A 14,463-nucleotide genomic window follows, 5' to 3' on the forward strand; every position below is an offset into this window, starting at 1 on the left:
TTTATCAAAGGGTGCTGCTACACTCCTCGTGAGAGTGCTTTTAAAATACACGATCCAAGTTATTTGGAGACCGGAAGATTTATTTTAACAAGTGTCTTTTTCTTAATTTCTTGAACAGTATTCAGTAGCTGCTTATAAGGACCTTCTAAACTTTGTCAGCATTAAAGCTAAAGGCTGCACATTTTGTTTTTTTCTTCATATTTGCTTGCAATTCACACCATACAGTTTATATACAGTATATAACTTTCCGCCAATGCTATAACTAGGATCCTATGTTCCACTTCAGTTATCAGATAACTGTGGAAAAACATCCACAGCAACACTTTATTCCCCCTGAAGCCAGCTGTGGTTAGCCTTTATGCAGGGAAGGTCTTTCTAATTTGTATTGCAGAAACATCAAGTGGGCTCGCCCAAGTATTTTCATTGCATTTGATACCGCAACTAAAACTTGAACTCTCAAGATGATACACTGGTTGCCTAATTAGTGTCAGTATTGTTTTAAAGTAGATTGTGTTTACCGCCATCAGACTCATTTTCGTCCACATGCCTTAACATTACATTGTTTTTTCCACACTGTCAAGTGCATGGCAGTCCTTCGCCAACCTGCTTAGGGCAGCTGTGTGCAGACAGGCTCTATGCTAAGACTCTAATTACCAGGCCCTATTAGGGTTGATCAGGCTGCCTTCACTTGATGTGTTGGCTCAGGAGGGGGAGGGAGGGAAAGGCTGGTGGAGGTTGAGGGGGGCAGCTCTTAGACATAGCACCAAGGACGCTGAAGCAAGGATGCAATGTTTTTTTACGTTCCAAATTAGACCTGACAAACCAACTTTACGTCTGCTTGATATTTGTAACCAGACAGTAAAAACAAGTAAATATATTTCAACTGTGGGCATAATAACCCAGTCTGTTTTGTTATGGCGATATCAACAGATCAAAAAGTTGGTAATAGCAGGCATGTTTGTATTTCAAATCAATTAAAAATGTACTTTGAGAGTTTGATATAGGAATGGAGCATCTGCATGTAGTTGCCAAACCTATCTGAGGCCTTTTAGTACATCTCTCTCTATCGCTATCTCTCTCTATTTCCAAACTAATTCTGTTACGTACAAGCACAACTCGAAACACTGCATCTGGAGCATTCTACACACAGAGCAGGCCATACTGTTTAAGTGAGACACCTCTACCTCTATGTGTTGATTCATCTTAATTATGAAATGTAAACCAAATCGGCCCTAAAAGGACTTGCACAGTATAGGCCCATACGTCTGTTCTTCCTTCAGCTTGACTCCTTTGCCTGTGGGGGATTGCCGGGGTTGGGGGGCCTCATTGCCCACCCCCATATCTTCAACAATTGCAGTGGAGCGGAATACGGGTACAGCAGGCATGTCAAACAGTGACGGGGCCAGTGGGACCACTTGGGTTTTTGTTTTAGGAATGACTGTGGAATAAACATGAGGTTAGCTTGGAAATACAGTCCGGGCCTTTATAGTGAGGATGATAATGATGTCAACACACCTCTGTCCACACCTCTACCTTGTTGTTTTTGAGTCTTAATCTGTGATAGCAGATTTCCTTCTCTTTTTTTCTCGCCTATTTAAATATCAATGAGTGCGCCGTGGCTGATTCACTCCGACATATCACCTTTTCCCTCCTTAGGCAAGCAGGCTTTCGAAGATAGTGCTTTAATTACTGTTACACCATCTGCATCCACACTGCTAAAGAGACTTGAGCCCGGTCCAAATGGCTGCCTGCCTAGTTAAAACAATGAATTCATAATCTATGCTTGCTTTTGTTCTTCGGGTCTTTTAAATTCGACACTCTTGATTTCACGTCATTAAATCTTGAGGTAACTTATTTTACTATTTCGCTGCCATATTTGGTGCTGGGTTTTGGACAATTACAATAAGGATATGATCGATTTGCTTATTGGATTTTTAATAGAAGGGATACAACCAATCCTTATGAAACATTTGGTGATAGGCTAGCTGTTTCTGATGGCTTAGTTCACTTCAGTTTCCTTGCATGTGTATTTACAGTCACTTTTAATGACTGTGACTGAGTAAACATTACTAGGGCGAAAAGGAAGGCCAGAAATAAGGTTGAGGGTCGAGGGTAACGCATTTTTTTTTTAGTTTGACATTTTTGGGAGTACACAGGAGAGTCTTTAAAGTGTCATTCCCCCCAAATGTATATTTTGTCTTTGATTGTGCAAGAACCAAAACAATTTTCAGTGTGCTAACAGTTATGAGAGACACAAAATACACACACTATTTTTATCAATGAAATGTTATCTCTGCTATTGGTTGTCCCTTCCTTCACATATGTCAGCATCATGACAAAGTTTAAAAAGTTAAATGTGCCATACATTTGGGGGGTTCAAGTGGTGTAGTGAGTGCGAACCACATAAGCTGCATTTCATTAGTAGTTGCACTTCCCCTCGTTCACTTACCGTCAGCCCTGGGTATGACGTACCAGCATACGTTGCACGGAGGGAACTTGGAGCGCGGAGGGATTTAAATGGAACCCACTTGCCCTTGTAGTCGACCGTCAGTTACATAGGTAGTTCTGAATGCAAATAATACAGAATTATAACATTCTGCTAAGGTAACCTATATTGCAGAAAGCCATTTCCATAGCATAACAAACACTGAATTTTGACATGGTAACTCAGACTATCAAGATATTGTTACTTACACATGTAAAATGTTTCCTCCGACGTATTTTCTTATTTCTGTTAGTTTCAACCAAAAACATTTGTTTTAAATAGTCCTATAATTGGCAGCCATCGGTGTTATAGCAGCAATGTGTAAACTGCAATACATTCACTGGATTGTTCCTATGGAAATAGGATAGGCTAATTGAGGCTTTTTGGAATATATTTATATGTGTCATGTGGGTGGCTGCGATGTCCCTAAAAGCATACAGTCTACCGGAAAATAAAAGGAGAAGAAGAAGAAGACAAACTGCAATGCACTGTGGGTGATATCCACCTCGGAGTGACCATGGATGTCCACTCGATCACTCAGCCCTCCGAGGGTCTATCTCACAAAGTTCACTTCAGTTTCCAGACAATTGGAAGACACTTATGATGGCGGAGGGGATTCCCCCGAGGGCAAGTGCCTAGGGAAAGTGAACAAGGGCATGTTGAACGGGTAATGGAACGCAGCGATAGGCTCAGTCCTCTTTGTGGTTGCGGGTTAAAATCTGAACCTTGGACCTTTTACTGCATGTCATACCCCTTTCTCTCTTTCCCCATATTAATAATAATAATAATTCATTTTATTTATAGGCGCTTTTCAGAGCACCCAAGGTCACCTCACAGGGCAGAGATAAAAAGAACAAAAACAGCAATAATAAAAGAACAAGACAATTTACACAAATTACACAAGTGGGATGAATATGGGTGAAAGACAACAGTTAGACGGAGTAAGCCAGTTTAAAAAGATGAGTTTTAAATTGGGCCTTGAAAGTTGTAAGGGTGGCAGAATTACGGATGATTGGTGGGAGGGTATTCCAGAGGTGAGGGGCAGATCGGCTGAAGGCTTGGACCCCATAGTAACCAGGTGGGCGGGTGGCACAGTGAGCTGAATGGAGGATGAAGACCTGAGAGTGCGGGTGGGTGTGTTGGTGTGTAGGTATTCAGATATGTAAGGAGGAGCGAGGTTGTGGAGGGCCTTAAAGGTGAGGAGCAGAATCTTGTAGTGGATGCGTGTTTTGACCGGGAGCCAGTGAAGCTGCTGAAGGACAGGGGTGATGTGGTGAGAGGAGGGTGTTCTGGAGATGATTCTTGCTGCTGAGTTTTGAACCAGTCGTAGTTTGTGGAGGGTTTTTTGGGGGAGACCGAAGAGGAGGGAGTTGCAGTGGTCAAGTCTTGAGGTGACCGGACTGTGGACCAGGATGGCAGTGGAGTGAGGGGTGAGGGAGGGCTGGAGACGGTTGATATTGCGGAGGTGGAAATTGGCAGTGTGGGTGATATTGTTTATGTGTGATTGAAAAGACAGTGTGCTATCGAGGATGACACCCAGACTCTTAACCTGAGGGGAGGGGAAAACGGGAGTGGCATTGATGGGGATAGAGGAGCTGCTGAATTTGGCGAGTGTGGATTTGGTACCTGTGAGAAGAAACTCAGTTTTATTGCAGTTGAGTTGCAGAAAATTGGAGGAAAACCAGGGTTTTAAATCGGAGAGACATCGAGAAAGGAGTGATGGTGGAAGGGAGGAGTCAGGTTTGGTGGAGAGGTAGAGCTGGGTGTCATCCGCGTAAAGGTGAAAGTGGATGTTGTAGTGACGGAAGATATTGCCGATGGGGAGGAGGTAGATGATAAAAAGCAGGGGCCCCAGGACTGAGCCCTGGGGAATAACTGTGGTGACGGGGGAGGGTTGGGAAGTGAAGGACTTGAGTTTGATGAACTCACTCTCTCTGACTTGAACTGTCAAATAAAGGTTGAAAAACACAGAAAAAATTATTCCATACCCTAATTTGTTGTGATTTTGCTCCAAGCTTAGAAGTAAAAAAAAAAAAAAAAAAAAACATTTGTATATACTTTCCAGCTATAGTTTGCAGTCTAAACCAGTTATCTCCAAAACGAATTGCTCAGATGTGTAGTGCTCCAAGCGGTCTGTCCAGGTTGACCAATATAGTCAAGCCCACGGTGACTCATGTTGAGCTTCACCACGTTGAGAGTGCAGAGACTGATATGCTTCAAGAGTAAAATTGACTTCAGTGCATTTCATTTGGCATGGTTACCACTCAGAGAACAAGCTTATATTCATTAACAGCCTGCGGTGGTTTTTGGCATATGAGTAATTTAGCCTGATAATATATGACAGATTTTGCGTTTCGTTTACAATATTCAAAACCCTTAGATTGTATTTGAAAGCACGGGCAATTAAAGGTTGAAAGCACAAAAACACAAAATATATCTTCAAATGCTGTACTTGTGTACTTATGTAGCCTAGCTAAGAGTCCCAATTTATTTTACAGGGAATATTAAATAAAGGGAAAACTGCATCTGAAAATTAAAAGAGATTTTAAAAAAATATCTGAATTAGGACAGAACGACACATGTTACCCCATGTATTCTTTTTATAAAAAGGTCATTCTTCCTTCCTTTTTGTAGCCTTTGCTAACAAATGATCCAAGACACACAGTGCTTGTCAAACAGAAATTATGTGATGCTGTGTTTGGAGCAGACTCAGCAGCTACAGTGAGAACTCCTGGTCTGACCTATAGGGCTATATTTTTTTCAGCTGGGTAAAGAAGACCTTCTCAGCTGTTTGGGTGTCAGAACCTTTCATACAAAAGCATTCATAAAAACTCAGTCCTATATTCTGTATCAGTGGTCTGGGTGAAAGTGGAATACATTTTTTCCTCAGGTCAATGGAGCCTTTGGCAGGTCCATCAATATGACTCATGTTGTGAAGATAAGCTCTGTTCCTGCACCAACAAAATTCTGTTTTAAATTCTGGTCGAGATGCATAAGGACAAAGACAACAAATATTTCACACGGAAATGGAAGAGATGTGCGTGTAAAATTACTTATCATTTGGTGTAATGACACAGCCATATAAAAAACAGCATCTTAGTAATGAATAGTCAGCATTGTACGTAATAGATGTGATATATGAAGCTCTGGAACTAACATGCGTGTGCTGTTTGCCAAAATTTGAATAACATAAGGAGAAACTGGAGAATAACATTGGTAAAAGAAAGTTTCTGTTCTGAAGTAAAAGCGTAATAAATAATAATTTTCCTTCTACACCCTCAAACTCTTCAAAGAAGGTGATAGAATGTACAGTTTACAGCCAAATTAATTATAGGCTTAAATCCCTCTGGAAAATTCTCAAAAGCTGTGTGATTATGTTATTATCGTATCAAATGATCGTTTCCTAAGTTTATTAATTATCACCCTGTCTGCTGATCATATCCACATGCACATCACATCTCAAGTGTGAGATCGCGTGCAATTGGATACGCTCACACATGAAAAAATATGCCTGCACTTGTGGCAATGTGATTTTTTTTCTTCAGCGTTTGAAAATATTAATTTGATGACAGGATAATGGCTGCTGTCACAACTTCATTCAATATTAAAGCATTGCAAAGGCCTTCAGTGATTTTGAAACATGTCTTGAAACATTGATGATCCTGGCAAGAGAAAAAAATTGCTTCAGCGTGTTTACCAAACATTTCAAAAGATCAGACGGGAGAAATATGCCACAAATTGGCACATCATAGCGTCATGTCACAAACACTGTTGACAGGAAGGCCCACCTACAGAGAGGATTTCTAGGGACATAATCTGACCAGCAGTACACTGCACATGTTAGAGCTAGGGTCTCTGCCAAACAGACATTAAGTCCTTGGCTTAATAAGACTGGAGGACTGCCTGTGACACTATTGGTGTGGTGAAGCTGTATTGTTGAGAGTAGCCAGAGCTGCAGTTTGAGTACAGATAATATGTGGGCCAGTCTATTCGGGCCGTTATGGGTGCAGACTAGTTTTAAAGTGCTGATAAGCAGACCCCTCTAGAAATGCTACACTCTTTATAAATTACGATACAGTTAGATGAGAATAATTTATTTAGATGCTTAAATCATTATACTTTGTAAATGCTTGGTTTCGGTTTGTCCTACACAGTTGTGTCTCTTGAACGCACCCTGGTCCTCTACAGGAAGTGGAGTGACGCTGGCGCGGTTGTTGAAAACAGACCCGGGCAGACGTTGTTGACATGACAATTGCAGACAACCATTCACAAAACTGACAAGCCTCAGTCGTTGTTCAAGCCTTTTCGCCTTTTAAACAAGGAGGCGCAACACACCGAACATGGAGCTTTCCCCCCTTATAAAGAAAATAGGTAGGCTAACTTACTAGCTAAGCAAATGTAGCTAAGAAGGTTTACTTTACTTGAGCTAATGTTAACTAAACCCTGTCACTTTCATAATATTAGCTGCGCTCATGCTAGCGTTAGAAAACAATAGAAACCCTGTCTAGGTGACTGTACTTTTACGCATAGCTATAACGTTTTTGTTCACCTTATTTTAACAGGCAAGTCATTAAGGACACGTTTGTATTTACAATTGCATGTCAAAGACAACTTTTCTGAACTTGAACCGACATGAACCCAACGTTAGCTAGCTAGTGAAGAGCTCAAAACAAAAACGTCGCTAACGTCTGCTACAATCATTGCCACTACAATGCATATTCTTCTCTGGTACTTTTCCTGTTCAAAACTTTAGGCCACTCATTGGTGGAGATAAGAGTCAGAGCCTTGAAGAGCATCATATGTAAGATGGACCATTCCCTGATTTCCGTCTCCGACATTGTACAAGAGAAGATGCTGTTTGTGCATCTACTTGAGTGGTTTAACTTCCCCGAGGTGCCAATGAAGGAAGAGGTCCTTGGCTTGCTCTCCACTTTATCAAAGGTATTCTAGTTACATAACATAACATAACGTTACCTGGGTCATAGGTGCATTACTATGTGAATCGTTCAGTGGCTAGAGCGTAGTAGAAGTATATTTACTGTCAAACTATACACAATTTTTATGTATATTTTTATATTTATATTTTAATGTTGGTTTTTAAAAACTCAAATTGATTGGTAGTGAATATTTTTTGAATAATTTTCAAGTGGTATGATCCGATATAGCCATGTTGTGAAATTTGCCCCTTCTATAAGAGGGCTAACCAGACTTCAACCAGCCAATTGAAGTAGGATAATGCCTTTTTCCAATATATAATATGATAATGATTGCTCTACATCACATACACACACTGTATACAATAATAATAACATGAACAGGGCCATTAATGCGATGAAGTGTGCCTGGTGACATTTTGATAGCAGCACCCGTGCCAAGTGCTTCTACAGTGCCATGCCTAACATCCCATTAAACTTTTCATTTGTCTTTTCACTGACTATTTATTTTGTCTTCCAAGCATCCAAGTGCAGCCCAGATGCTAAGAGACGTCTGGGCAGTGGACTTCCTCACCCAACTGTCTCCTAATGTGGAACCCAGACTGCGAGCTGTCATCGACGGAACCCTGGACCAGCTGTTCCAGCTACCTGAGCTACTCCCTAGTCATCCAATGGTCTACTCGCATGGACAGCGTAGCACGACTCCAACAGGTGTTGCAAGCGAAAGCCAAATAATTGTTTGTTTTGATTCTGTCTTCTGCAAACTGCTAAATGGTTCATAATATTATGTTAGAGGGAGATAGTGGATGGTCTGACTTTACTCAGGTCTTATAACAGTTACATCAAATGCTAGAATTTTCTTCTCACAAATCTGTTGTTTCTGCCGTAGCTCCTGTAGTTGTTCCAGCTGAAGAGCATTTTCCCAAAATGGGCTATTTCCACAAAAACATGCCAAGCCATTCAGATGTACCACCTCAGAAAATAGCAGGTACTAGTATTTTCATTATTTATCCTTAGATCTCTTAGTGTACTCTTGAATTCCACCCGCACTTTTGTCTAAATGAAGCACATGACACATGATTCTTCTATAATAATTTTACATGTATTTTATCCTTCTATGTTTTACAGTGCACGAGACTGTGAGATGTCTGAAGTTTTCTGTGTTTCCATGGCTGACTTTGACAAACACAGACAGACACATACTTTCATCTAACGAGAGGTGAGCAACAAATACATCTTTTGCCTAATTAAAATAGAAGAAGAATCTAATAAAACATTGTGTGCCAACTTTTAAGCCCAGCCCTCTTACAAACAGTATAGATGTCCTTTGTTGTTTCCCTTTTCACACCCCTTTTGGATTTATTAAACTCCACAGGAGTGAGCAGTAAAAGCATTAACGACTGAGTATTAAATATATATGCTCTATTCTTTTGAAACAGTTCTCTGAGGAGCAACAACCCCAACTTGGTGCGGACCACATGTGAACTCCTGTGCGATGTCATTATGCAAGACTTTCCTGCCGAGATCTTCCTGCAAAGGCCCATTATTGTGAAGGTATAATTACTATAACCATGTTATCTAAAATAAATATATATATATATATATGACCTAAGATTATACCAGATAGGAAGCGTGTTGTAATTGTAATCAACTGTAAGGATATACTGATCTAAAATATAGTCATAACAGTAGTATGAAAGTATGGTTCACTTAATTAATAGTTTCAGCACCCGGGTATTAAAATGCCGGGTCTCCGAACTTTGAACCTAACGTTCAACTCAAAAGCCTGTGTTTTAAGCAGAATTTGCCCTCTCCTGCCTTATAAATCAAATTGTTCTTTGTTGCTGACTATATAAAGGATTTTATTAAAGAATTCAATGTTTTTTGTTGCTCAGCTAATTGCTAATCATTATATTTAATATTCTTGTTTATTCACATCACTTGGATGAAGTGCATTGGTTTGAGTGTCTAGCGTGACCATCCTGTAACGGAATTTATGGGATGGTCACTCTCTAGCCATTGTCAAAATAATAACCTGTCAAATAGTGTCCTTGGCCAAAACACCAGTTTATAATTCAGTGTCCCTGATCTTGTTGGAGCCCCCTCTCGAGGGCTTACTTTTTGCTTGAGCAGGCACTAGATTGTTGTAAAGGAAATAGTTTGGTCATGACATACCTCCTGCAGGGTCTCAACTGCCCTATGTTGCCAGTCAGAAGGTCAATGTGCTTGTGTCACGTTAGTGTTGTACTGTAACTCATTTCCAATGGGGGGTGCGGCTGATGCACTGGGTCAGTTATAAACCTAAAATCTACAGTGAACCCTCTCTTTGGTTTTCAGACCGAGATATTCTCTCTCCCCATCTCTATGATAGAAGTGGTATTTACTTTTTGACGTGTCTGTCTACCAGTATCATGTCAGTAACAAAGTGCATCTGTTTTATTTGAGCTCTCCATTTCATTTACATAGACAGAGTGTTGGAGGAGACATAACTTTGCCCTGATGAGCCACTGTGAACATTACTATTTTGTTAATAAAGCGGTGCATTACATTACGTCGGTCTCCAGGCAGCATTAGCATACTGTCACCCAGCAGTCTCATCATCAAAAAGAAATCATAATGGGAAAGTACTTTTCATCTTGTGGCTTAACTCGGCCCTCCTTTGAGTTACTACAGCTATTAAGCTCAATTAAATGACTTGGATTTAGAGACATGACATCATTAGCCACAGAGGGCAGGGAATCTAAACTTGGAACAAATTGCTTCTTCAATAATTCAATTGCACTTGGCCTTTTTATTTAGCAAACTTTATAACAACTTCTCTATCACTGTTTGGAGTTTAGGTCCTATTTTTTTATACACAGTCTGAGCACATTGCCTGTCTTTTTTTATTCTTAGTAAACAGTGCCATGCACCAATATATTTCCTCCTTCACAATGATTTCCTAATTAAATGTTACTGGTTGTTAATTAACTTTCCATAACCCTGCCTCACATTAACAACACTGCTCCGATGTTGCCCTCTGTTTTCAGAGCCTTCTGTCCCTGTTGAGGCTGGGTTCGGGTAAAGGTGAGGCGAGCTACCTCCACTTGCAAGCTCTTTCCTGCCTGCGGCAGCTTTGTGTTGGGCTGAGGAGGAGACTACGTTTTCATCAAGATCCAAGCTTCTACTCTACGAAGCAAGGTAACATACTTTAAGTTAGCCTGAGGTGAAGATCTTTTTTTAAATGCTGATAGTTCAGGTTTTCATTTTTAACGCTCCGCTGTCAAAAACTATTGGAGACCAGCAATCACCATTTTCTAAACATACAACATTCTGGACTATTAAAATCTACATAGTTTTGCTTTAAAATATATCGAACAGCCATTGCCATCCAATCCCGCCCAACGACGCTGTTGAATTTGTACCACACTGCTCCATTAATCTTCTCTTTGCTTTATGACACAGGGTCTATGTGCGACTACCACTCATGTTCCTTTTTGTTCTTGTTGTTTTTGTTTCTTTGTAGATCCAGTGTCGCAGAACTCGTCGTTTTCGTACTCCCAGGAGGTGCGGACCCAGCGTTCCCAGGCCTCTTCCCCGGGGGCAGAGCACTCTCCTCGGCCCTCTGTGGACGGACGGACAGGCCAGAGAGCCAGTGGAGATGGCCAGGATGGAGATGCAGCTTCCAACAGGTGTGTGTGTAGCAAACTATATGTTATAGGAATACTTCACCCATACAGAACCGGCGTTCTATCATTATAAAATCGCTCTTATAATATAATGAATGAGGTTTTTCTTCCCTCATTCTTTCCTTAGTCTTCCCTTGGCCCAGCTGTCCTGTTAATCCTAACCCTACATTTGTATTAGTGTGATGTCACACTAGTAAAATGTAGGGTTAGACAGTGAGACCATGAGACACTCTTTCTGCCTTTTCTCAGGCTAGGATGAACCGATTTCAAAAATGTTTGCACATTTATACTACATAGGATCTCAGGGTTCAATACACTGTCATATTCCCACTGGTGAAGTAGGTCTTTGATGTGTAACTGTGCTTTCTTTTTAGTTGAAATGGGGAGAAAGGGGGGTGGGGGGGGCACGCAGTAAAAGGCCCGGGTTGGAGCCGAACCCTGGTCCGCTGAGACAAGGACTCAGTCTTAATGGTACGCACTCTACTGGTGATCCACGGAAGCGCCTGTAACTGTGCATTTTTAAGATAGCCTAGAGGAGACGGTAGATGGAAAACAACTGCATCACATCAGTTCTGTCACACTTGTGATGCATACAATAAATGGCATCATGATATACTGTCTGTCTACCGCGCTTGTAGAAAAAGCTTTTTGGTATGGTTCTGCATTGTTGTCAATTCTGTTCATGAGACCTCACTCGTAACAGGAGCGTCTTATTCTCTTAACAACTTTGTGCACAGTAGGACTTTTTAGTGGCTTTGATAATAACTAAATTGCAAGTGACACCAGCAATATGCACACAAAGTTAAAACGACGTGAGAAAAGTCTGTGGAGGATTTTTATTCTTCTTTAAATATGTATAACAACAGGAGCCCTCTAGCGACTGGTCTATAGTGTTTACAAATCAAATCTGATTCCTGTGAAGGCATATCCTCTCCTATTCTTTTTTTTGTTGTGCTCCTTCCCCATACAGCTCATACGTCACTCTTTGTATTTGATCCTCATGCATTTACAGTTGTCTTCTCTCTCTTTGTCTGCGATCCATCCAGTGGCAGCTCACACAGAGGTGGAGCAGCAGCAGCAGCAGCAGCAGCAGCAGCAGCAGTGCAGGCCTCCAGGCAGGCGCCCCAGTCACCTGCAGACGTGGCCCACTTGGCGCTTCCTGACCTGGGTGTGGAAGATGTCCTGGAGCTGCAGTTACAGCAGCTCACTTTGGCTCAATTCACTGTTGCCACCATGGAGCATGCCATACCACTGCTTAAGACAGGTAGGCTGCTCCCTTTAAAGTCATTGATTTTTTTTATGGAGTAAAGATTAAAGGTGCATTATGCAGTTTCAGGGGAGGGGGATTTTTATTTTTACATTTTCAGAGCCAGCAGTTTAGTTTACAAAAAATATTATATAATATGTCAGTGATTCTTGAGAACCGGGGCAAAAGGCCGTCTTCCATATGTAACTGCTGTTATCTTTATAAATAAAAATATTTAAGATTGTAGATGTTATTAGGGATTAAGAATAGAATGTCTGTAGAACAATTATCCCCTTAAATTTAATTGTATCATTATTATTTCAAATATATGACACTTGTTATCTTCTCATGACGTCCAAAACAGTGTGTCCTCAGAGAAGGTTTCATTCTTTCATATGCAATAAAACTTATTAAAAATGTACTTTAATGATTCAAAAGTGCTTTATTCATCAAAAGCAACACTAAATAATCTCTCATGTCAATACAACACTGTTTTTCTTCAACACATTCATGTTTTAAGTGGTGGGACACTTTTTGTCACCACAGTCAGACAATCCATTAAAATTTAAGAAAATCAGACAAAATAGGGGCAGCTTTCACTAAGAAGCACCTCTCGTCACATTCTACCTCTGCAGAGTACATTAGAGTCAGACAGGCTCTGATAAGTGTTGTAGTTTTAGAATATTTTACATTCAAAATCTTGAAAGTCCTGCGTCACAACCATGATACGTCAACACCGACTTACAATTTTTGAAGAAGTTATTTGAAATGTTTCGATAATTTTATTTTCCTGAAGTAGTTCAAACTAGCACCTATCATCAACAGAAAAACCAAATGGCTACTAGAAAAACTCTATTTGTTCTGTTTAACAAATATTAAATATGTCAACACCGTCAGATGTCAAAACAATTTATATTCATATTAGGGCTGTGTCAAAAAATCGAAATATCGATATATCGCGATACTTAGTTTCCCGATATCAGTATCGATTTTTATATCAAAATATCGATTTTTTTTTTTATAAATTTTTTTATGATTTTTTTTTTTTTTTTTTGCTTTTCATGGCTTTATTGACAGTGCAGAGATACAGATATGAAGTGGGGCAGAGAGGGAATGAAACAACCACGGGTCAGATTCAAACCCATGTCTGCTGTCAGGCCTGAGCCTCTAGGATACTGACTATTGAAGTTAGATCAGTTTTGTTTATAAACATACTTAAGATTCACTGTGTCACAAAAGCACACTGATGTGTTTTCATTTTCATTGTGTCCTGTACAGTTAGTACAAGAGTGAATTGGATTTGTTATTTTGATGTTATGGCAGCTGCAGCAGTGTTTGATAATTTGCCAAAACCAAAAAAAAGGAAGAAAAATAGTAAAGGAAGTTGTGAATTAAATAGTTTTGACTTCATTTGTCTGTACAATTATCACTATATTGTGCTGTTATGTTTGACAAGGCAACTTGTTTATGGAATATCGCAATATATCGTGATATACCAAGATACGCAATATATCGTGATATATCGTGATATATCGTATCGTGACCAGTGTATCGTGATACGTATCATATCGCGAAGTCCTTGACGATACCCAGCCCTAATTCATATACATTTTGAAAATATATTTTGTGGCCTCTGTCAGTCTTGGTGAATATTTGTGATCACTATACATCTCATGGGTCTAGCATAAATTGAGGGAAAATGTATTTGTGTTTTTGGTGTCTGACGGTGCACAAAATAAGGAATGGCAAGGTGAAAAGCCCATTTTGATAAAAAGGACTAAAGCTGGGAGGTTGTGTCAAAGCTTAGCTCAGTAGCTTAATATATGTTGGATACATACTTGTAATTTAATTTGCCGAACCATAGGGTTTGTATTTTTTCAACATAGCACCCTGTTTTGTCCCACTTCTCAACAATCACTGATGTAATTCTTAAGTATTGAATAATTATATTATCATCAATCAAAAACTCAGTTATTTCGAGGCACCTGGAACCAAATGGAAGACTAGAAAATGTATGTAAACAAAACTGTGGACCCTGCTGCTGTAAACAACAACAACAACAACAACAGTGTCCCAGGGATCTAATTTTCCGGTGAGAAAGAAATGTGTTTATTCAGTTCTGAATATACA

At 40.1% G+C, this 14,463-nt stretch overlaps 1 protein-coding gene across 1 annotated transcript in view; it reads left to right on the top strand.

Annotated features, from left to right (window-relative positions):
* Positions 1 to 6,825: 6,825 nt before the first annotated feature.
* The window catches only part of rttn (rotatin), a gene marked incomplete at both ends in the record, with an annotated part of 33,556 nt that continues 25,918 nt past the window's right edge, over positions 6,826 to 14,463 (top strand). The window contains 9 exons of the mRNA XM_080050303.1: positions 6,826 to 6,856; positions 7,239 to 7,426; positions 7,941 to 8,130; positions 8,309 to 8,407; positions 8,548 to 8,638; positions 8,859 to 8,973; positions 10,449 to 10,599; positions 10,925 to 11,090; positions 12,134 to 12,351. Coding sequence (XP_079906429.1) covers positions 6,826 to 6,856; positions 7,239 to 7,426; positions 7,941 to 8,130; positions 8,309 to 8,407; positions 8,548 to 8,638; positions 8,859 to 8,973; positions 10,449 to 10,599; positions 10,925 to 11,090; positions 12,134 to 12,351 — 1,249 coding nt within the window. The remainder of the gene's footprint in view (positions 6,857 to 7,238; positions 7,427 to 7,940; positions 8,131 to 8,308; positions 8,408 to 8,547; positions 8,639 to 8,858; positions 8,974 to 10,448; positions 10,600 to 10,924; positions 11,091 to 12,133; positions 12,352 to 14,463) is intronic.

The sequence above is a fragment of the Ammodytes marinus genome (genome assembly GCF_949987685.1).
Source record: "Ammodytes marinus genome assembly, chromosome: 21".
NCBI lineage: Eukaryota > Metazoa > Chordata > Actinopteri > Uranoscopiformes > Ammodytidae > Ammodytes > Ammodytes marinus.